This window comes from Lissotriton vulgaris, chromosome 3_1 (assembly GCF_964263255.1).
Source record: "Lissotriton vulgaris chromosome 3_1, aLisVul1.2, whole genome shotgun sequence".
In the NCBI taxonomy this organism is placed as follows: Eukaryota; Metazoa; Chordata; class Amphibia; order Caudata; family Salamandridae; genus Lissotriton; species Lissotriton vulgaris.
The window spans coordinates 2,118,596,716-2,118,619,832 of NC_141689.1; the positions used below are offsets into that span (position 1 = coordinate 2,118,596,716).

The 23,117-nt window shown below is 44.6% G+C and overlaps 1 protein-coding gene across 1 annotated transcript in view; it reads left to right on the plus strand.

Annotated features, from left to right (window-relative positions):
* The first annotated feature begins 1,626 nt into the window (after positions 1–1,626).
* The window catches only part of GABRA2 (gamma-aminobutyric acid type A receptor subunit alpha2), a 663,148-nt gene continuing 641,657 nt past the window's right edge, over positions 1,627–23,117 (plus strand). The window contains exons 1-3 of the mRNA XM_086962689.1: positions 1,627–1,879; positions 2,250–2,344; positions 3,978–4,087. Coding sequence (XP_086818815.1) covers positions 2,274–2,344; positions 3,978–4,087 — 181 coding nt within the window. The 5' untranslated portion in view covers positions 1,627–1,879; positions 2,250–2,273. The remainder of the gene's footprint in view (positions 1,880–2,249; positions 2,345–3,977; positions 4,088–23,117) is intronic.

Genomic DNA, 23,117 nt, shown 5'->3' on the forward strand with positions numbered 1-23,117 from the left:
GGATAATATCATTACTGACTAACTTCTCACACTCCAGAGATTCCAATGCGATCCCACTAATAAAACCTGGGCAGGTTTCATAGGATGCTGACAATGTCTGCGTCTCATATTGGGGTTGTCTGCATGATCACATTCACGTTTCTCAACCCCAAGGCGGACAGGACAGTCCACCACAGGTGCACCACTGTCCATGTAGAGCCCAGCTCATTGCCTTGTTTGCCCCTTCCATATAGGACAGATAGGTATCCCCAAGGACATAACACAAATCTGTCCATGAGGAATGCCCGCTCCATCTACCGGAGGAAAACCCAAATGTTAACAGTAGTCAGTTGCGCCGCCCAGTAGTATTTTGTTGCATCTGGCACCGCGATACCCCCATCATACCATCCCCTTGTGAGCCTATTCAATTAAATTATGGTCCTCACTTTCTAAGACTGGGTTTTATGTCTTTTATCATTGCGTGGGTAAAAAAAGTCTTAATGACATGACAGTAGAGTTCTTGTTTGCTTCCAAATTCTGCTTCTCTCACTTCCTTTTCCACTACCAGCTGGTTTTCTTATCTTGAGATTGATTGATTGATTGATTCATTCATTCATTATCTTGAGGTGAAAATGAGTTCCCTTCATTTGCTTCCTTGCTCTCTTCTCACCTGTGCAGTTTGAAGGCCTTACACTTATCAATTGGTGTCAAGAAACCCTCTAGTGCCTTGTCTTCTTAATGATAGTGAGAATCTAACCAGCTGCAGGTGGCGGGGTTCTTAGTTTGAATGAGTGACTGCAGGGGCGTGTCAGCCACATGCTCTCGGAGTTCGCCGGTCGGAGTACTAGGAATCATGAGTTATGGACTGGTTTCAATAGACTATATGTAAACCTGAAAACACTGCATACATAGAAGGATATTTTGCACCAATTTTAAGTACTCGGAACAGGTGCCATAGTCAACTGTCTAGAACCGAATACATAGTTTGATTACAGTTATTCAAGTTTTATGTAGCAAACAATTTGTCACTTTGCGTCTTGGAGAAGGGAGCAATTGGAAATAGTGCCTGAACGTCGGAGGAGATGTATGGTGGCATGGAGGCAGTCCCGTCCACAGTTTTGACCCAGACTCCACAAACACCTGTATTAGTCCTGACAGACAAGTGACAGTGCTGATGTTGGCAGAGTTGCCACATTGTGGAGGTTCCATATGGTGTATTGGGACGTAGGTGTGCAGGGCACATGGATGATGCAAGCAGCCACCATGTGTGTTAGAGAGTATATATAGGTTTGAAGGGGGTGGAGGGTAGCATTTTACACCTGCACTTCTTTGAAGAGTTGGTGTGTGAGGTAGGTTGACGCCCCTTTGAGTGGATCGCTGGCACTCACTCGTGAGGTATTTGCGCGCGTTTTCAAGGCTGCGCCGCACCTCTTTACGTTGTTAGCACTGAGTACCCGAGAAGGCAGAAACCTCACCTTGTTCTCCCACAGACAGGGTCTATCCGCCACTCACTTCCCAGACCTCCACTCACGACATAATCCCTAAGTAACGCGGGGTCAGGTGTCAGGGCCGCTGCATGTCGTACCCCTCCCTGAGCATCAGTCAGACCCGTCCGCCTCCGGGAGCGCGCTCCCGGCTGCGGAGCGCGTGCTCGCCTCTCGCAGGCAGAGCTGTGGATGTGCCGCTGCTGCGCGTCTGCTGCAGTCTGCAGCTCTCGTCGCCAAGGAAGGGTCCAGCGCATCGCCGCCCGCTCCTCACTGCAGACACCGGCTGCTTCGGTGCCGGGGCTTCCCTCTGTTTCCATTGAGCGGCGCCCACACCTGCGGGTTCACTCCCTCTGCCAGGGCGGCAACAGCAGCCTGGCACCGGCGCCGCTGTGCTCCCGGCCCCTCCACATTGGGTGAGTGCATTGAATGCTCATCTTTTGCTGCACTCCGCGTGACTTCCGATCCGCTTGCAGTTTTCAACTGCCCTCACGGACCGCTGCCCCGGCTGGAAGGTGGTGTCTTGGGTTACGTAATGTTACTGTTGGACATTGAAGGGGTTTCTTCTCATCTCCATACTTTCTGTTAATGCACGAATGGCTTCATTGGCAGTATTGTGCCCGCATGCCACCATATAGCCATAAAGTATCTGGCCAATGCCGTGGGTTTGTGCCTTGGTGGCTGGTGTGTGGAATCCCAATGCGTGCGTGTGCGTCACTCAGCTGTTTGGTATCTCCATCTCAGGCGTATTGTGTGTATTCAATGTGTTTGCATTTTCGTTTCCAGGTGTTTGCCTGAGTGCCAGCAGCTATGAAGGCGAAGTCGCCTCTGTACCGCGTCCAGGTCTGCGTGATCCTCTGCATTGCATGGGAGTCAGCAAGGTGAGGGGTCCTCGTTGCTTCTCTCTAACATTCTCGCCTCCCCCAGCCCTCTGACACCGGCATCATATTCCATATTAGATCACATAGTAGATAGATGCCTCCAGTAGCTGCTGCTGGGCGTCTTTGTGCTGCAGTTGTTTCCGCCAAGACATTCACCACATTTGAGTTGAGTGAGGACCGGGAGGGCAGCGCGAGCGCATCAGCGACATGAGAAAGAGCGCCTCCGAGGAGCACATAGAGTTTGTGTGCTGTAAACGATTGAAGCCCCATGTAATCACATGCCACCCACACACAATGCCACGTGAGTGTTGCTAGAGAGACATCCGTTTGCATCTTGAGCCCGCAGGCGGGGCGTAAAGGTGGTGTTGGCATTCTTGGAGTGTGGCTGCTGTCTATGGTGTCTGCGCGTGCCTCGGGAGACCTGTAGTCACGTATGAGCTGATAAACCTCTAGGTGGGGATCGCACATAGCTGCTCCGCCCAGAGCAGAGGCAACATGTTTGTTGCATTAGCCGCTGACTTGCACGTTACTCTGTCTAGCCCCTTAGCGTTCAGCACGAACACGGCGTAGCGAGAGATTAACGTGTTGCCTGGGGCCTATTGTTCAACACCACGGTAAATGAATCGTATACCCGGGGGGTTTGAGTGAGCGCTGGTTTGACTCAATGCACGTCAGACGCCATAAGTGCTGCATCGCGTTTCACGGTAAAGTGTAGGTAAAGAGCACAGGTCAATAGGGAGGTCAAGTGCAGGCGCTGTTACAGACCGGATGGGGCCAATGTGTGGGCCTGCGAAATTGTATTATGTGCAATTCTCTTCAATAAATTACATTTCCAAAAAGCCGGCTTTTGGAACATATGCACAATGTGTACTGTGTAAAGTGCCGGGCTGTCTGTAGATGGGTTTGTGCGTCCTGCTTCATTGTTTCTGGCTGCTTTTTTAATATGTATGTTATGTTTGAGTGGCATTCCCTTGCCAAAAGGTGTCTTGAAGATTCATGGGTGGTGAAAGATCTCCTTGCTACCTATTATTAACTTGGTGAATGACCATGCCACAAGAGAAGCAAAGAGAACCCCATTTGGGCGGGAATAGTAGGAAGAAAACATGAAATAGTGTCGGAAAGAGACCGTATGGGAAGTTTCCAACATGCCAGTTTTTAATCTTTGGATTTGCTCTGTTCGAACACCATTCTCTCCAGGAAATATTTATACTGTGTTCTAATATAATGGGGCAAAATCAGTGTTTATTGAGCGAATAGCAGAGCTTTTATCAGTGTAACTATATGGGTATGACAAAGTACACTTAGTGCCCTTAGTAGGCATGCACACGCCTTCGGGGCCCTCGACAAACGATGTATCAGTAGGAGCTCGTGTGCTCTTCGTGCAAGAGACCTATTCACGGCCGTTCACAGTTCAAGGGGCGGTGAGCTGATAGTGTATTGAACTCATCTATCGTTCACCGTTGGGAAACCATCACTGTCCGCTCTGAGGTAGATACTAGTCGAGCGACTGCCAATGGACTCTCATAATATCAGTCTGTGACACGGAAATGCACTGTTTTTATAGAGTTTGTAACTCTGCGGAAAACCACTCACACGCACTTACACTTACTCTGAGTTGTCCACTTCCCTTTAGGTCGGCGCTGGCAGAAACCGTGGACGACAATAAAAATATCACCATCTTCACGAGGATTCTCGACAGACTGCTGGACGGCTATGATAACCGGCTTAGGCCTGGATTAGGAGGTAACCGTGCCTTTTTACATACGCCGCCTAACTGCCTACCCTCAGCAAAGTGTGGCAATATCGAAAGGGGCTTTGGCTATTTATAGGTTGTTTTATGCGAAATGCTATGGAAAGTCGTGCTTTGATCGCATATACCTAAACAGACATGGGGTGTGGGGCTGGCCATGTGTGCTTTGAAAGGGAGTGCTCAGTGCCTTCTTCAAGGTGTGTGGATCTCAAAATATGTAACAAAAATAACTTTAGAAAGTCACTAGTAAGACCTGGGACCGATCACAAAACATTTTTGTATGAGGCTATTAAGGTAGTGTTTGGTTTAAATACCCAATTTCACCAAAGTACTACAGAAAAAAGGCTTCTGGACTAAAATGGGTGACAATAACATTTGTGCACATTTACTGTATGGCATTTTGTTATGCGGTGAGGTGTTCTGTTGTTTTTTTGTGTGCTGCTGTCTTTTTGTGCTGCAATATTGCAACGTGATTTTGTCCTATTGTACTGCCGTATTTTAGTGTTGCGTTCTGTATGGCCAGGGACTGCCGGAGGACCCCCACCCTTCCGTTAACCAACATTATTAACAGGACATGACAGGGATTTCTTTGGACGGCGGCGGGGTCTTTCAACCCCCGGCCGTATTTATTACAAACATACCAAATAAATAAAAAATTGAAATAAACAATATTTACACAATTACGCAGAAAACGTTACAATTGATATATACAGATATCAGATGGCTAACCTTAACATACTTCGAGTACAAGGTATTTCCTATCCGAGAATAACATATCAATCTCATTATACAATATTTATTTTCTGCGTACTTATTTGGTCCTACGGCAAGGTCAATAACTGGTTTCAGATCCTTATCACTTAAACCACGCCCTCCTGAAGGAGTGCGCATGCGCAGAGGGCCCATTTACTGTGGGGGTACACCCCCTCCCTGGTTACCCCGTACGCCCCATTAACCAAGCCCTCTTGTCGGAGTGCGCAAGCGCAGAGGGCCCGTTTACCGTGGGGGTACTCCCCCTCCCCGGTTACCCCTGTATGCCCTATTAACCCCGCCCTTCCGTCGAAGTGCACATGCGAAGAGGGCCCGCTTACCGTGAGGGTACTTTGGCCCCCCGGTTACCCCTGTACGCTCTATTAACTTCATTAAAGGGGGCCCTTGCATCTCTGCGCCGTTTACTTGCGTCATTGTGCATGTGCGGGGTGGCCAACCAGCCTAGAGAAAGCGTACCTCTCCCCTACTCCGCACCCATGTAGTAACTGCCCCAGGAGTTCTAGGAGAGACCACTTGTCCCTCCCTTTGGGTGACCCCATTCGAGAATGGTGCCGCCCCCTAAGGACCTTAAATTTACTGCTTACCAATCATGACCTTACCGCTTGACCAAGAAATAGCAATAAATACGATGATTGATGACCTGAAAACGGAAGAAAGTTCTAAGGAACAAAACGTATTAGTCAGACACTCTTGTCATCCATAAACATTTGTAACAAAATTGTGAAAACCTTCATAACACACAATAACAATCATCTTCTTCAGGGGATGACGGGTGAGGAAAATAATTACAGCCTCCTAGAGGCCGGAAGGGCAGGCCTTGGTGCGCAGGAGTCAAAGAGGCAGACTCTCGAGCTCCACAGCCTTTTAACCCCTCCTCGGCCAAAGCGGATCTAACCGGCCTGGCCTTCATTCCCTTCGTGGCCCAGAAGTGACTCAATCACTTCCGGGTCACCAGGGGACCTGGGGCAGGTGGGGGCCTGTGCGCCCCGCCATAACTGTGGTGGGTCCGATGTCGGCCCGCCTTTCCTTTCTGGGTGTTTTGTTTTATTACACCACATTACATTTGAATTGCGGTTTTATGTTGCTTTGTGTGTGTTATGCTTAGTTGTTTATTTAAGAACTGTCAGCACCCATTGCAATATTTCTAGCTCAAATCAGAACATACATTGAAAGATACTGTGACAGCAACCAATACTTTACATTAAACATGCTCGGCAAGGGTTCTGGTGCATTTACTGTCGCGTTACCACTACAACCTGCCAGGTCGGTTCCGTGCATGTACTTCAAGGAAACAACATGTGTACCCCCTGTCTCCTAAGCACGCATGCCTGTTTGTGGGAAGCTTCAGTACAGCGCACGCGCAAAGACTTTGGAAAATGGTCATTTGGGCCTAGGAGACCAGAGCATTAAGTAATTACGTGGAACCCCACCGTAACACTTAGCATGGATAATGAGAAGGAGGCTGAGCGCAGAAGATTGAGTGATAGACTGTGTTGCATTTCTCTTGAAAATGCGAGTGATGGAAAGACAAAAATAATCAATAATCTTGCAGAGCTCTTCTGTGCACGTGACTCAACACTGTTTACTATGAGAATTCGTGTGTGTGCAGGACGCAATATTTCCATCAGTACATTTTGGTGAGATTCCCCTCCCCTTCCCCTCGGCTCAGCTGCCAGACCGAGGCAACAACGGAAAGTGCGTGGCCTCTTTTTCCTGAGCGAGTGCCAGGTAAGGTGAGGCAATTCCTCCCTACAAATTTGGGAGAAGGTTGAAAAACAAAGACATGCGACTACTTCACATTGGGTATGTCTAAAAAATGAAAAATATCTATCACAGCACGTGGTAAGTGTTGCAGTAGTGAACATCATAGGTCCTGACGAAAGCCCCTAAGGGCTGAAACATGTTGACCAATTAACAATCATGGTGAATAGTAATTTTTTACATACTATTTCCACTCTGCTTTTAATCATGCCGTCTTGATGGGCGCACCTAATAAAGTTTCTTGAGACATCGAGACAGGCATTTTTACATCACCACTTTATTTGTTTACACCCTTTCACTTTTTCTAAGCACTGCAACTTGGCCCTACAGCCTTATAACTCTCATCATTCTTGTTTGGTTGATCGCTCATCCGGTGGGTCCAAGATTAGCTATCCTCAGGTGTCCTCCTGTGGAAGAGCTTATCGGATACCAACCGACAACAACAACCCAGATGACGAAGTTCCGCTACTATGTGGGCTGATGGGTACACTTTTCTCTTATTTTCAATTTCTCACTTTTTTCTCTTCTCCTTTACAACTTTTTATATAACCTCTTGGTATGTGTGATTTGGGATCCCACAAATAGGTTCCAATCACTGACAGAATCAGATTAGACCCTTGGTATCTTTCGTGTGGTATATTGTTCAGTTGGGGGACAAGATACAAGCAGGTCTATAAATACAGACTCCCTTAGGGCCCTCCCTCATCTTTTGTTTTTGGAGATTAGAAACTAGCCAGCTAACAGCACGCCTTTAAAAGAACCACAGTTTTCCTTTCAAGATTTCACATAAGGTTTTAGGGCACATGCATCAAAGCTTTTTGCAATCGCAAACGGTGCGATTCGCAAAACTCGGCCATTTGCGATCGCAAAATCAGCTTTTGGTATGCATGAAGGGTAAAGGCCCTCGCAATTTGAGAATTCTCAAATATTTGCGAATTCTCAAATTGCATTTTGCGATTTCTTAAATGCAATGCATGAAACTTTAAAAAACTAGCGACTTCGCACTTAGGGGGAGCAAATTACCATAAGGTTAAACCTCATGGTAATTTGCGAAAACTTTGAAAAATGCACTTTTGTGCATTTTTCAAAGTTTCATGTTGTGCACACACATGCCCTTAGGGCATTTGTGTGCACAACATATGTGCACAGATTGATTTCAGGGGTGCAACAGGGTGTCCTTTGGACACCCCTGCACCCTTGAAATCGCATTCTCAATTTGTGATTTGCTAATTGCTAATCGCAAATTGAGAATGTCTTCACATTCATTCCTATGGGCCTCTAGGCCCATAGGAATGAATGGGTGGTATTCCTTAATTGCGATTCGCAATTTGCGAGTCGCAATTAAGGAATTTTAAGAAATCGCAAATTTTTCAGTGATTTCTTCATGCATAGGCTTTTGCGATTTCTTAATTGCGATTCCTTAAAAATCGCAATTAAGAAATCGCAAAAGCCAACAATGATGCATGTGCCTGATTTGTTCTTAACTCCGCTCGAGAATGGTGCTTCTCTGCCGAAAATAAGATCTATGTTTTAGTTGCACAAGCTCTCTTTCCCCCTGTTTTTCTTTCAGAGTCCTTGTTTGCTAATCATGATGCTTGGAGTTAAGCCACCTAAGCTTTGCTTTACTACCAATTCCAGTAGACACGGATTAGATGCAAATTATTGTCTCAGTCTCACGAGCCTTGGAACAAAATGCGTAGGTTTGGTAAAGTAATGCATTTTCATGTAGTCAATACAGCGGCTCCGGCTTCCAATGTATTTTGGATGCTGTTATTTCATTGTGTGAGAATATATTCTCCGAAATTTCTGAGGCAAATTCAGCATTGGTGAACTAGCCATTTTTTTATGGCAATCCTCATAAGTAGAAACCTATTTAGTTTTACATGTTTTGGAATACATTTCATTGGAAAGTTCCAACAAAATTTCTAGGAATACGCCTTCCTGTAAACTTCTTATTTCTGAAAATCTTGTATTTTATCTGTTTTTCTTACTGTGGGTTTATGCTTGGTGCCCTGTTAGAAGAACAAGAGTTTTAGGGCCTGGTCCTGAGTTTGGTGATCCCTAGACCACCAAATCTGGTGTGGTGCAGTGGTGGTGGTGCGCTCAGGCGGTCCAACCTCCATATACCAACTTTGACAGTCGCACCTCAATGGCACCACCATGGCACTGCGGCAACCGCCAGGGTTCTGTGATCCCTGGCAAAGTGGTCTTGATGCCACAATATGCTTGGTTGTAGTGCTGCGGCACTGCCAAGCATATTACAAGTTTCCTCACTGCGACCCTAAATACGGCAGTGAGACCACATTGTAAAGAGAGGAGATGAGGACACAAAGGCCCCCCCATCTTTCACCAGGACCAGGTGATGCATGAGGTGGGCACATGGTGTGCCCTCATATCTGCATGTACCCATTTTCATGCAAGGTATGGAGTTAATAGTCCATGCCATGCAGGAACAGGCTTTGACGTTCCCATTGCAGTGCCTTTTTAGAAAGGCACCACCTTTTAAACACCAAAGGACCGCCTGCAATACTACAAGGAAACTCTTTATTTGGCAGGCTGCTAGTGGCCCTGCTTGGCGGTGTGGGAGCAGGGCAGTGGCGGCCCGTTCCTACACCCCACACTCATAATTGCGTCCTTAATCTTTTGTGAAATGAACAATGTTTTGGCTGAAGCTAATTATGACATGGAAGGTGTGTTCTTAAATTGGAGTCTCGAGGTCCCGTTGTCTCTTCGGGTTTTTTTAGTGATGCTGCTGAGCAATAGAGAATTAGTCATCTAGTTTGTTGTGGCATCACACCTTGACTTCCTTATAAAGGTCGTTTTGGCCTTTGCAAATTAAAGATTGGTACTTAGGTCTTCAAATAATAATCTTATTTTTATTACAACTTTTTCTCTTCAAAACACCCTTTGCTATCGAAAAACTGTGGTGACATTTTAGTGCTGCAAAATCACTCCACTCACAAAACTGGTGCATCGAATAGGGCAAAGAAAAACAGCCATTAAGCTTATTCTCACAAAAATACATTTTCACAGCATGTAAAAGGTGGGCCATGGATGTTTAAGATATACAACTTCACTGTTAAAAGTAGAACAAGTGGATTGATATATTTTAAAAAATGGTGGCAAATACAATTATGTGCATTAACGTAGGGGCAATTTCTTCAGGGCATGAGGTCTTAATCCACCTTTCTGGACACTTGTTTCTCACACGAGTGACAGGTAGTAGCTACAGCCCCTCATACCAGTTATCCACCTTGTCACACAGGAACTCAATGAGAAAACGCGAGTTGGAACAACACAAGTGTCTTACTGATGAAACAGGGCTCACAATAGAATTGAGTTCCTGTGTGACAAGGTGGATAACTGGTACGACCTGTCACTGTGCGTACAAAACAAGAGTCCAGAATGGTGGATTAAGACCTCATGCCCTGAAGAAATTGCCACTACGTTATACAGGCAATGAAACATGTCGGACCATTACTAAATGGTTTGCAAGCATGCAGTTTGTTTTTATTTTGAATAGACACACGATTTGAGAATAAAGTGGTTATTTGGTGGCTTATCTCAATTTTAACCTCACAGGGTTTATTTTTGTTGTTCTTCGACACATTTATTTTACACTGGTTTACTGGACACCAATGTAGATATATATATATATATATATTTTTTTTTTTAAGCGAGATAGCGACTGATGATAAAAATGTGGGCACAACTGGTGATAACTAACCAGTAAGCTCCTGTGGGGTTACGCACGTGAGGTGTTATCTCGTTTTTTCACAAATTTTGTTCACACATTTGTGTTCTATATATACCTGTTGAAGTGGATGGTATTTGTGTATAACACAGTGACTGTTAATTCGAAGGTCGGTTTTAGTAATAAATGAAAAGATAGAGCCAGTATGAGTTGGGTAAAAACCTAAGAAATATGAAGGGTTGTTGTTCCCACTCCAACTCAGGAAGTTGAAAGAATGTAGTGCCTGTGTTGATCAGGTTTGATTGGCCTTACATAAAAGGACATTCTCATTATTTTCCCCATTAAGCTGGAAGCAATTTTGCTTCATTCAATAGCCAATACTTATACAGGAACAGTGGCTCCCAACAGCATAAATAAAAAGACAACAATCAACACTGAGATACAATGACTGTGTAACAGGAGTTCCGATAGGGTAATATACATTTATTTACATCATGAATAAATAGGACATAGAAAGTGAGACAGTATTCGAGAAGAGCTTTCCAAGAAACTCCGGCATACCAGTGCGTGATCAAAATGCAATCAACAGTTTAGGCTGCATGCATAAAGGAGCACCATTGCACATATTTAAAATTAATAGTTGAATGAATCAGTGTCAATGTGCTAAAGTCGACGGTGTAATGATCCCTATCAAAATATTGGAATCATCATCAGGACATGGTAAATATGATCTGAAAAGAATGCCTGCTGGGAAATGCGAAAAGGAATGGAGAAAGAAAAAGAAAAATAATTAAGTTATTGGAACTGGCGAGTAATCAGGAGTGGAGTACATGATAAGTGAAAGGCCATGGTACACACATGCTTGTGAGTGCCCATTTGTGAAATTAATGTGGTAATGCACCAGGTCTGAAGGCTAAATCAAACTACTGCAAGGAGTGAGCACAGATCAAGAATGAAAATAACAATAACTAATCCAATTGGGAGGAGCGAACCACGCATCTAGGCAACCAGTCAACCAATGTGGAAGGCGGAGTGGGGCCAATATAGAATCTGGAACCAATGTGAACATGATGTTTAAATTGTTATTTAAAAACGTGACACATTATTGAGGCTGAAAAAGTCATGCATGTGATGAACGTGCTGGTCAATTACCTGGCCGGGAATGGGACACAACATGTGTCTAATTGCGTGTAAAAAATGTGTTGACCAAACCTGAAAATATAAGGGAATGCATAATTAATGTGGCGCTTTTGTTGGGAATCAAAACGATGTAGCAGCCGAATGGTACAAGACCTGGATATTTGGAGAGCACATCGAGTGTTCGCAGATCCAAGGGATTAGGCGATAACCAGACCCTTATGCGGACGGGCCATAGCGTGTGTCCAGATGGATCAAGTAACCTGAAAATACAAAGGCGAGGACGCTCAGTTCCCTGGACCAGGCGTAGTTACAGGTATAGAGCCAAGGAGTAGCGTACTATGTGCTGACTGTGAATTCAAGCAGAGGTCGCCCCGTGTGTCATGGACTTGAATCAGTTGGACACGGGTAGCGGTGTGGCATCAATGAGACGTGGGTACAGTACGCGGCAACATAGTAGTGAGTGAGCGATTCAAATGAACAAAGACATTCACAGGCAATAGGAATTTGAAATAAAGGAAAACAGTGGCAGCCATATTGGCGATGGCAGGAAGATGATACATCACAGTAGTGTTATGTTGTCAGTTCTAGACACCAAGGAAAATCTAATTAAATCACATTGAGGAAAGTGTAATTGCAACATTTAGTTAAAATAACATAAGCGCAATATTGGAACCAGCATACATGCAGATAGGGCAGAGAAATTATTAAGCAAAGATGGTGGAAAAAGTAGAAGAATAACATATCCTGGGACAATAAAGGATATTACTACAACCTGCCCGGTTGGTTCCGTGCATGTACTTCAAGGAAACAACGTGTCTACCCCCTGTCTCCTAAGCACCCGTGCCTGTTTGTGGGAAGCTCCAGTACAGCGCGCGCAAAGACTTTGGAAAATGGTCATTTGGGCCTAGGAGACCAGAGTATTAGGTAATTACGTGGAACCCCACCGTAACACTTAGCATGGAGAATGAGAAGGAGGCTGAGCGCAGAAGATTGAGCGATAGACTGTGTTGCATTTCTCTTGAAAATGCCAGTGATGGAAAGACAGAAATAATCAATAATCTTGCAGAGCTCTTCTGTGCACGTGACTCAACACTGTTTACTGTGAGAATCCGTGTGTGTGCAGGACGCAATATTTCCATCAGCACATTTTGGTAAGATTAGCAACTAGCCAGCTAACAGCACGCCTTTAAAAGAACCACAGTTTTCCTTTCAAGATTTCACACAAGGTTTTGTTCTTAACTCCGCTCGAGAAGTGTGCTTCTCTGTCGAAAATAAGATCTATGTTTTAGTTGCAAAAGCTCTCTTTCTCCCTGTTTTTCTTTCGGAGTCCTTGTATGCTAATCATGATGCTTGGAGTTAAGCCACCTAAGCTTTGCTTTACTACCAATTCCAGTAGACACAGATTAGATGCAAATTATGGGCTCAGTCTCACGAGCCTTGGAACAAAATGTGTAGGTTTGGTAAAGTAATGCATTTTCATGTAGTCAATACAGTGGCTCCGGCTTCCAATGCATTTTGCATTTGGGTTCTTTATTCGATGATTGAAAATCACCATAAAAGTACAAACAAACATTATACATTAAAAACATTTCTTAAAAAAAAAACAGTCAGGTTAACATGTGACTTGGTGTAAATACAACAGCAAGATCCCAGTGAAAAATAAAACATTATGATCCATTAAAAACACTCACAGAATTCTCATTATTCCCCCCCTCTAGTTGCTCTTAATCGAACAGCTACTTTGATAACATTAATTATACAGCACAATGTAAAGGGGTCCGACGCCTGTTGTAAAAAAATCAAGGCCTCTTTTGCACCTTTAATGTTTGATTTTTTAAAAATATCTACCAAGAATCTACGTCTGGGTTCAGAATAAAACGGGGCATATTAATACACAATGAAGGGAATCCTGCGGATACCTATTGTCGCAGCTGCAGGTTCCCTTCTGCTCAATAGTGGGTAAGTACCCTAGTGGTGATCCCAATAAATGAGGTAAAAAATTGAGCCTAAAATGGGTCATTTAAAACCTTTCCTGTGCGTTGTGTAACAGATATATATAGGGTTCCATTCCTTCAGTGGTTTTTACAAGGTTGTATGCACACACCGTAATTTTTGCCCTTTCTTGTTCTATTCTTTGTGCGGCTTTGTGTGCAAAAAAAAAGCTTTTTTAACAATTGTCTTGTGCTGGGGGGTGATCGCTGTCGGGTCAATAAAAAGATTCCCTAGACCCAGAGTTACCAGTACAGAGTTTACATAGCTGAGCCACGGGATTCGCGACCATTTTTCTCTGCCCAAGCAGTCCTTCAGCATTTCCCTGCTTATGCTCGTCTCATGATTTATCCAGAGCTTAAGCCAGGCTAAAATTGGCCTAACCTTAATCGAATCTTCGAGGTAGGGGATCCCTAACTCCCTATGTGCTATTGCGGCTGTTACACCGTGTGGGGCTTTCAGGACGGATCGTAGATGTTTATTCTCCACCCGCTGCAGTTGGCAAACATTAGCAAAGCCTCACACCTCTGCCCCATAAGTAACTTTAGAGCAACATACTGAGTTGTATAGGATCATCACCTGTTCGGGGCACCACCTCCCCAGCCTTCGGCCATAACCAGCTATTGCCCCATTGGCGGCAATCATTTTGCGACAACGATCCTCTATTAGGGCGTAACATTTTAATAACCCATCAAACAATACGCCTAGAAATGGGAATGACTTGACCTTCTCAATCTTATGACTCCCTATTGTAAAGATGCATTTGTTAGAGGGTTTTTTACCAACAGTTAAAACATAGGATTTGCCCAAGTTAACATAAAGGTCTAATGAACCCATAAACGAAACAAAACCATCAATTAAAATCTGTAAACTCTTTGGTGTGCGCCCAAGGAGGACCGCGTCATCTGCGTAAAGTAACACAGGAACATGACGCGACCCCACTCGTGGACCGTCGGATTGTGGTAAATAAAATTACCGTATCATTTTTCCATATAATTAAAAGTCAAAAGGATAGCTCAATCAAATGAGAGGCAGAGTCCGTGGAATCTGAGTCATACGGGCTTTAATGAAATACATCGAGGTATGGGACATCGAGTTCCATCACCACTAAGGTTCAGGAAGGGACATTCAACGTTTTATTAGCATCACACATTATATATAGTAAAACAGTATACATGGAATGGATACAGTAGGCGTAACAGGTGAAAAGAGAGAGATAAGAACACATGTGGTAACAGGAGGTGTGTAAGAAGGCGTACACATGGGCGTGCACTTGACATGTCAGAGAAACGTCACATGAAACGTCACAAGTGTGTGGATGCATAGAGAAAGTTTGCAGGATCAGCAGAAACCTATGACCTGGATGCGCGCGCAACTGAGCATGACGTGTAACTAGGGAGAGCTGGGGGCTTTGACTTTTGCACGAGTAGAGGAGACTAGTGTCTGGGGTGTCAGAACGACCTGCACCTATAGCATATCTGGTATCTCATGTTTGGAGGATGTAGTGTCTGAAGTAAAAGGTCTCTCGGGCAGAGGCCGTTCATCACTGAATGCTAGTGCGTGCGTAGGAATCTTCATGTAGAGTGCGGGGGCCATGGGCCTACCATGGTAACAGGAGCAGTAAATTACTTGCATGGAGACAGGAAGGCAGGGCCCTTTGCTCTGCAGCCGGGAATATGTTTACCTATTTCACTAGACTGGAATGTGTTTTCGCGGAGGCTGAGCAGATAACTGTAGGCAAAATAACGTGTTGGCAGGCAAGCAGGCCGAGCCGGGCACCGCTCGTCTGTGCAGGATGTAAGGCAGAGGTCAGGGATGCATACAGCTTTCAGAGACAGAAGAGACTTGGAGCCTCGTTTAAGGGCCTAGCCCGACTGGGCCAGGAAACATGGAGGAAAACGTGAAAGTGCACCATGTAAAGACGTTGGCACCATAGGCCTAAAAGCCTAATGAACGGAATTTTCATGCATGACTGGATAGCTGACATGTTAAGGTTGGACGCAAATGCATATGCGTTTATCTAGCATGTACAGAAATGAAGTTACACGACATACAAGGAACATGGGTGCATGGATAGGGTGCGAGTGGGGGACACATTGGCTACCTGAAAATTTCTATTACCTCATTCCCTCCTTGGCCCCTACTACACCCTTTAGGATATATCTATATTCATGAGACCATCTATCTGTTCATATAACATCATTTGTTCATCTTTCTTTATTCGGGAACGGGAACGTGTACTTGGACGGGGAATACAAGCTGTGGCGCACAAGCCGCAAATCGCTGGCCCACATTGCAAACAGAGACAACAACTGAATACTATGACCAATATTATTCCTAGGAATGATAACAATTTCCATCCCCAAGCGGATATCACACTCCAGAGCCAAACGGACCAAGTCCAGGAGCCTGGATTCTGGTGTATCAGGTGAGCAATTTCGTGGAGCCGGGTTATGGCCTTATACACGGATGGCGCGTTATTAGGAATAAAAACACAACAACTGGATCCGATGACTCTACAAGCCCCGCCCCTATCGGCCAGGATGACGTCAAGGACAAGGCGATTTTGAACAACTACAAGTCTCATAGCAGATTGTTCTTCGGTCAGGTTACCTAAAGCAGAAGTAGTTTCGTTCACTACCGCTTCCAAAGTTCTAGTTAATTTGCGTATCAATTTACTGTTTTGAATAGGACCTACAAAGAAAAAGAATCCTTTATTGAAATCTGTGTATTGTTCCCACGTTGTCTCAGTCTGATCGACAATTGGGGTCTTGATCTCCCTTCTATGTCTAACATTCACAAGGCGTGAATTCCGATGATAATCAGGCGGGGCTAGAAAAACAGGTGGTAATAGGAACGCAATATAACACGTCCCATCCCAATCTAACGGCAGACGTACATAGGCTGTCTGACCACATATAAAATAAGAATGGCGGGAGGCTTTGAAAGTAGACTTTCCTTTATCGCTGAATTCGACCACAGTATTACAATCACTGTGTCCTAGATGTACTGAACCATTCTTTCTGACGCATAATTCACCTTTTACTGGCAAAACTGTAATAAACGGCAAGTCCGAATTAGTCTCAGACTGCACATTCAGAATCATGAGATTGAGGGAAAAGTTACCTAATTCATACACTTCATTTTCAAGATCAGTCCCTCTCCTTTGAGGGAGACCGTCTGCGTCTGGGAAACCTGCTTAATCATAACTGTATTCAGGTTCCCCCATATCCAATTGCCTTGGGAAACTTGGGACTTCCTGTCTAAGGAGGACATTAAAGTAAACCATGCACCACACGAGCCATTATGTGTAAACGGGTAGGGAAAGAGGGGCAGAGCTCCCTTGTATTTCTGATAGGGAGGGAGTCGGCCACATACCCAGCAATTGGTGGTATTGCTAGTCTGGTGAGAATGATGTAAACATACGGATGAATGTATTGTTGCGCATTGCTAATCGATAGGACAGTTCGTGGGGGGGCAGGTCGCTGAAAGTGTGCTCTACAGTGTCATTAGAGGAAGCATGTACATGAGAATCAAGAGGAAAAAAAACATGTAGCATTAAACTTATGCATATGATCGTAAGACTCAGAAGAAACATGAATATTAATGCAATAATGCATCGACTGTGCAAACTTTTACAGTATTGTTCTCTTTTGTCAATTCGCCTATGTCTCTGACTACTTGGGTCTATCTTATACATGTCAGAAACCTGTCTAACCGCTTCACCCGAGGGGGACTTAAACAATTAAATGCTGTCTGACTTACTAGACCTCAACTTGGCACGATACTCCTGTTGGGGAGTTTTTTCTAACAGGGGAAGTTTAGAGTCAGTGTCCAAAAGGGGGCAGTCCCTAATCGAAGTCTCTGGACACAGTCCGTGAACTTTTTTAATATGACTGGAGTGTAGCCATCCCTTGCGACCTTCCAGCTTTACAGTGGTCCTCGTTGTCATCAACACCAGTTTTGGCTGCTTCCATCTGGGTTCCAGCGGACTTGATCTGTCGAAATTTCTGACGTAGACAAATTCTCCCGGAACGACTTCATGCGGTTTTACTTGGGTGTTGTCCGGGAAGGCAGCCGCAACCTGTGAACGACAAGATTGTAGTGCAGACATCAAGGAAGCTAGGTAATCTGTCAGCATGTTACTATCGACATCGGTGATCTTTCTAGGCATAGGCGTACCCCACATATTGGGAGGCCGCCCGAAAATTATCTCATACGGGGACAATCCGGTTCTAGAATGGGCTACCATTCGCATGTAAAAGAGAGCGACTGGCAAGGCTCCTATCAAATCTACACCTTTTTCTGCGCAGACCTTCGCTAAGCGTGTTTTCAGGGTTTGATTATGTCTCTCAACGAGACCAGCTGCTTCAGGGTGTCGTACGCAGTGGAATTTCCACTGGTAACCTAACAGGAGTGATACCTGTTTCATAAGCTCGGACGAGAATGGCTGACCATTATCAGAGTACACGACACGGGGCAAGCCGTATCGCGGGAAGAATTCACGAACCAGCTGCTTGGCAGTGGTCGCGGCAGTGTAATCTGGGACTGGATATGCTTCTGTCCATCTGGAAAGGGCACATACAACTACAAGGACATATTTGAATCCTCTACATCGGTCCATCTGGATATAATCCATCTGGAGGACTTCAAAAGGATGGTCAGGAGGATGGAAACCACCCTGTTCCACGGGAACACCTTGGCCTGGATTGAACTGACAACAGATCATGCAGGTACGCACTTTCTGTTTTGCTGCTGCTCGTAAATGCTTGTTGAACCATAAATTCTGAATGCTGTCTAACATGGCTTTTTCTCCTAAGTGTGCTGGACTATGTGCTGTGTTAATGATTACTTGAACCATAGAGTCGGGGAGGAACCATGTGGCTCTTCCCTTCGTCATCCATCCCTGATCTGTCTGGATCCCTCCTTGTTCAGTCCATTTCTTGATTTCATCTGGGGTTGCATGTGTCTGTATGTCGAGTACATCTAGTGTGGGATCCTTAACTGTCATGCAATGTGTCAGTGAAGTTACTTCAGTCTTTGTCGGATCTGTCGGTATGTCTGTCTGAGTCTGAGCTGTGAGTTTAGCTGTTCGATCTGCTAGGTCGTTACCCTGGGAAATAGTGTCAGTGACTTTAGTATGTGCTTTGCACTTCATGATGGCTATGGCTGTAGGCAAATGTATTGCTTCTAACAGGGCTTGAATGAGGGGACCGTGTTGTATCTTGGCACCGTGAGAAGTTAAAAAACCTCTTTCTTCCCAAAGAACACCGAAGTCGTGAACGACTTCGAATGCATACTGCGAATCTGTGTATATGTTTACTTTCTTGTTCTTGGCTAGTATACAGGCTTGGGTCAGAGCGATGAGCTCTGCTGCTTGGGCAGATAATGTGTCAATACGATGTGTTTCTATGACTCCAGTTTCAGTGGTCACTGCATAGGCGGTCACTAACTCTCCTGTGCACGTTCTCATACATGAACCATCCACGTAAAGTGTCAGGTCTGGGTCGGGCAATGCGATTTCCGTCAAGTCTTGTCTGGGCTTTGTCACGGTATTAATGACTTCTATGCAGTCATGTGGTGTCGGGTCAATTGTGCTCGAGGGTAACAATGTGGCAGGGTTAAGTATGTTGCAGCGTCTGATCTCTATGTGTGGCTGAAACAATGTCAATTCGTATCCTGTCAGTCTTGCTATGGTCAAGTGTTGAGTCTGGGTTCGGTTCAGAAGAACTTCCACAGAGTGTGGAACCTGTACTGTCAAGGGATGTCCTAACACTATTGAGTCGCTTTGTCTGATAGCTAGAGCTGTTGCTGCAACTGATTTGAGGCACTCAGGCAAGCCTGGGCTACTGGATCCAATGTACTAGAAAAATAAGCACAAGGCTTGTGGTGTCCTGCTTGATCTTGTGTGAGAACAGATAACGCTGTGCCATCGCGTTCTGTGACAAAAAGCGTAAAAGGCTTGCTATAACATGGTGTCGCTAAAACAGGTGCTTAACATAAAGCTTTCTTCAAGTCATTAAAAGCTTGTGTGTGTTCCTGAGTCCAAGGGAGGACAGTCGAAGTCGCTGCCTCCTGTGTTGTCAACTGTATGAGTGGTTTGGCTAGATATGCATACTGAGGAATCCATTGTCTGCAGTAAGAAGTGAGGCCAATGAAGGCCCATACCTCCTTTTGTGTCTTGGGCTGTGGCAGATGTGCAATTAACTGGATGCGGTCTGGTGTCAGTTGTCTCCCCCATTTGGACAGCAAGTGCCCAAGGTATACCACTTGCTGGGCACAGAATTGTAGCTTCGAAGGGGACACCTTATGTCCCTTTTCGGCCAAGAAATAAAAGACAGTCAGTGACGTGCGCTCGCAGTCACGTTCGGTCCGTGCAGTGATTAACAAATCATCAACATATTGGAGCAGAGCGGTGTCAGCAGGCATGTGAATACTGTCTAGTTGTCGTTTCAGGGCTTGACTGTAAATACTGGGACTTTCCGTGAACCCTTGAGGTGCACGTGCAAATTTGAAGCTTCGGCCATTTAAACAGAATCCGAAAAGGTACTGGCTTTCGGGGTGAATGGGGACACTAAAGAAAGCGTTCTTGAGGTCAATTACAGTAAAGAACGCTGCTTCGGAATCAATAGCCGTCAATAAGGAAGATATGTCTGGCACTACTGGATACTGGGGTATGATGCATTTATTTAGTTCGCGAAGATCAATCACCAACCTGTAGACTGGAGGTGCATTGGGGTCAGTTCGTTTAAGAATTGGAATGATTGGAGAATTACATACATTGGAGTCAGTTTCTATAACTACTCCTTGGGCAATCAGTTCGTCAATAATTTTCAGTAAGGCTGCTACAGCCTCGGGGGGCAATTTGTATTGTCGGATTCGGGGTAGTACAACTCCTTGCTTGAGAGTGACACGATAAGGTGTAATGTGCATACAACCTACATCAGTTGGACCTTGTGCCCATAAATGCGCTGGTACATTCTGCAATCTTGGGTCAAGATCTCGCAACACATAATGACCTTTGAAATCACGTAAAAATAATCTTACTCCTTCCAGAGAACAACATATTACAGCTCCTAATGCTTTCAACGTTTTAATACCAAGCAGATTTTCAGGACATGATTTCGTAAGCAACAAATCTGTAGTACGAGACAACGGACCAACTTCAAGGGGAACTGGTTTTGACACTTCGTTAACAATAGGCTTTCCTGAAAATCCAAGGGAAACATTCTGTGAGCCTGAGAGGGGTGCCCCTGGAACCTCGTCATGACTAATGGTAGTTCTGCTCGCCCCTGTGTCAATCAAAAATTTTCTGTCTTTCCCTAATACCTGACTATGTACATAGGGACCATCTTGATCGACAGGAACCTCAATAGGAGGCAAGCCAACCTCCCTCTCTAGGCTGTTTCATGAGTACTGCTGGTAATCGGGGTAATCTGACTGTGCATACTGGTACATTTGTTGCGTGACATGTTGCGTGGCAGCAATAGGCTGGGGTTGGGGTACAGCTACTGTCTGTTGTGCTTGCTGTGGTGGTTGCGTGTTCTGTGGAATATGCTGTGGAACGTGTTCTGGTCTAGGTGGTCGCGGTCTTTCTTTCGTTTTGCCTGTAGCAATATTGTGTTTTAAAACCAAACATTCATTTATATAGTGACCTGGCTGTTTACAGTAGTTGCAATTCCCTTTAACAGGAGCTGCAGAATGACTAGTCTGTGTGGTACCCCTCTTCTGACCATCTACTGGGACGGACTGGGCAACTAGTACTTTCATTTTCGTATCTTTCATACGTCTCTGTTCATGTTCGTGTTCCTCTCTAATTCGGTTCTGGTGGTACTGTAACATTTGTAACATTTGGGAAGGGGTATTAGCTTGCCATGTGCTTTCGACTTTCAATACTCTATTTTTAACTTGTGGTAAGGAATTCTCGACTAATTTGGTCACAAAAAGATGTGGATATGACTCGCTACTTGTTTTCAGGCCACTATTAATGATTAAACATTTCTCGAATCTAGAATAAAAATCACTAGTGTCTTCGTCTTGTTTCTGTTTACAGGCTGAGATTACATCCCAGTCTTCCTTTTTAACTGTCAATAACCTAGGCAAGACTTGTACTAATAATCCTGGTAACGCTTTGGTTTTGTCCCCAAGACCTGTACCTGGGACTCGCCTGTTGTCTTCGTCTTCTAATTCAGTCCAAATAATCTTTTTATCTCCCACCTCCCATTCTTTTCGTAGATGCCAGCCGGCAACAATACCTTTAACATCTTCAGAATGTCGGAATATGTATAATCTCCCATGAGTAACATGTCTTTTAATTCACGGTGAAAACCTGCTGGATCTTTATCATGACAGGGCACTAATTTCTTCATTTCCAAGAATTCCATTTTGGTCAGGGGAGTGTATACGAATACTCGCTGTAGCTCACCCCCTGTGGTCTGGACGGAATGAACTTCTCGTAAGGGATTCTGTCTGTCTATGTAAAATGGTTGTCTTACTGGGGGTGGAACAGGAACGAAATGTGGAGTCAGGAAAGTTCTGTATTTGTGGCGTTGTTCTAGAATGGTATTGATTAAATCGCTACCTAGGCCTCTCCATCTTTTTAGGAGTAATTCTTCCAGTATACTATATAGGGGACCTGGATCAGAATGCTGACTTTCATATAGCGTGATGAGATGCTGGATCATGTACATACCAGCTAATCGCTGTTCGTCTGGGGTAAGACTCAAAAACGTTTGCGCTACTGAATCATCTTTATATATGCTATCATTTCCAGCCCATTGGACTGCTGACCGTGCTAATTCCTGATCACGCATTGTACTAAGTTCATTGTAACCTATTCTTTCTTTCAGTATTTTATCGGTGTCTTGAAATACATGTTCAAGAGAACATTGTTCTGGTATGGGAGAAAGGAAACGTTTCTTGCTTTCTAGACGAATGGGTCTGTCAAAATGTCTGTCAAAAGAATACTGTTTAGCAAGTCTCGCTCTACCTACGTACGCTATCATCCCTTAGTTTTCTTCGGTATCATCTATCTCGTCCTCTTCTGTGATGTCATCCTCTTTCTCAGCTCCCCTAGCTTCGTTTTCCTTTTCGTGGATTATTATTATTTCTTTGCGGACCTTTCTGTGCATGGCTTCTATGCAATTCTGTTTATCATGTTTACCATCAGCTATATTGTTACTCCAATTTATCAGTATGTCCATCTCTTCTTTGCTTGTACCTGGCCGATCTCGTTCCCTTATCAAACAATTTATCAGAAACCGTAAGATCATTCTTTGTGTCTCAACCTTTTGATGTGCCATGGCCTCGCGAATGCATTCTGGTCTCTCCCCTGTTCTAATAAAATGATATATATTGTCTAGATGGCTAGTCATTTCTGGTAAAAGAATCAAATAGTTCGTAACACGTCGTAAACGTATCGAAAATAACATCATGTCTTCTTCGCCAGGTACTGAGTCATATCTACAATCGGTAATGTACTGTCTAAGGGATTGGAAAGTCGCTGCTTTGGGTGTACGCTGTAATGCTAACTCTCTAAGCGTTGTTCGTTTTACTTGTGGCGGGGTGCGAAAGGTGACCTCCTACGGCGCCTCCTGAAGCGGAAGCGTAACCATCAACTAGCTGTGATGTTGCTGCTGGTGTCATTATTTGAAAAGTAGGTGCAGGTA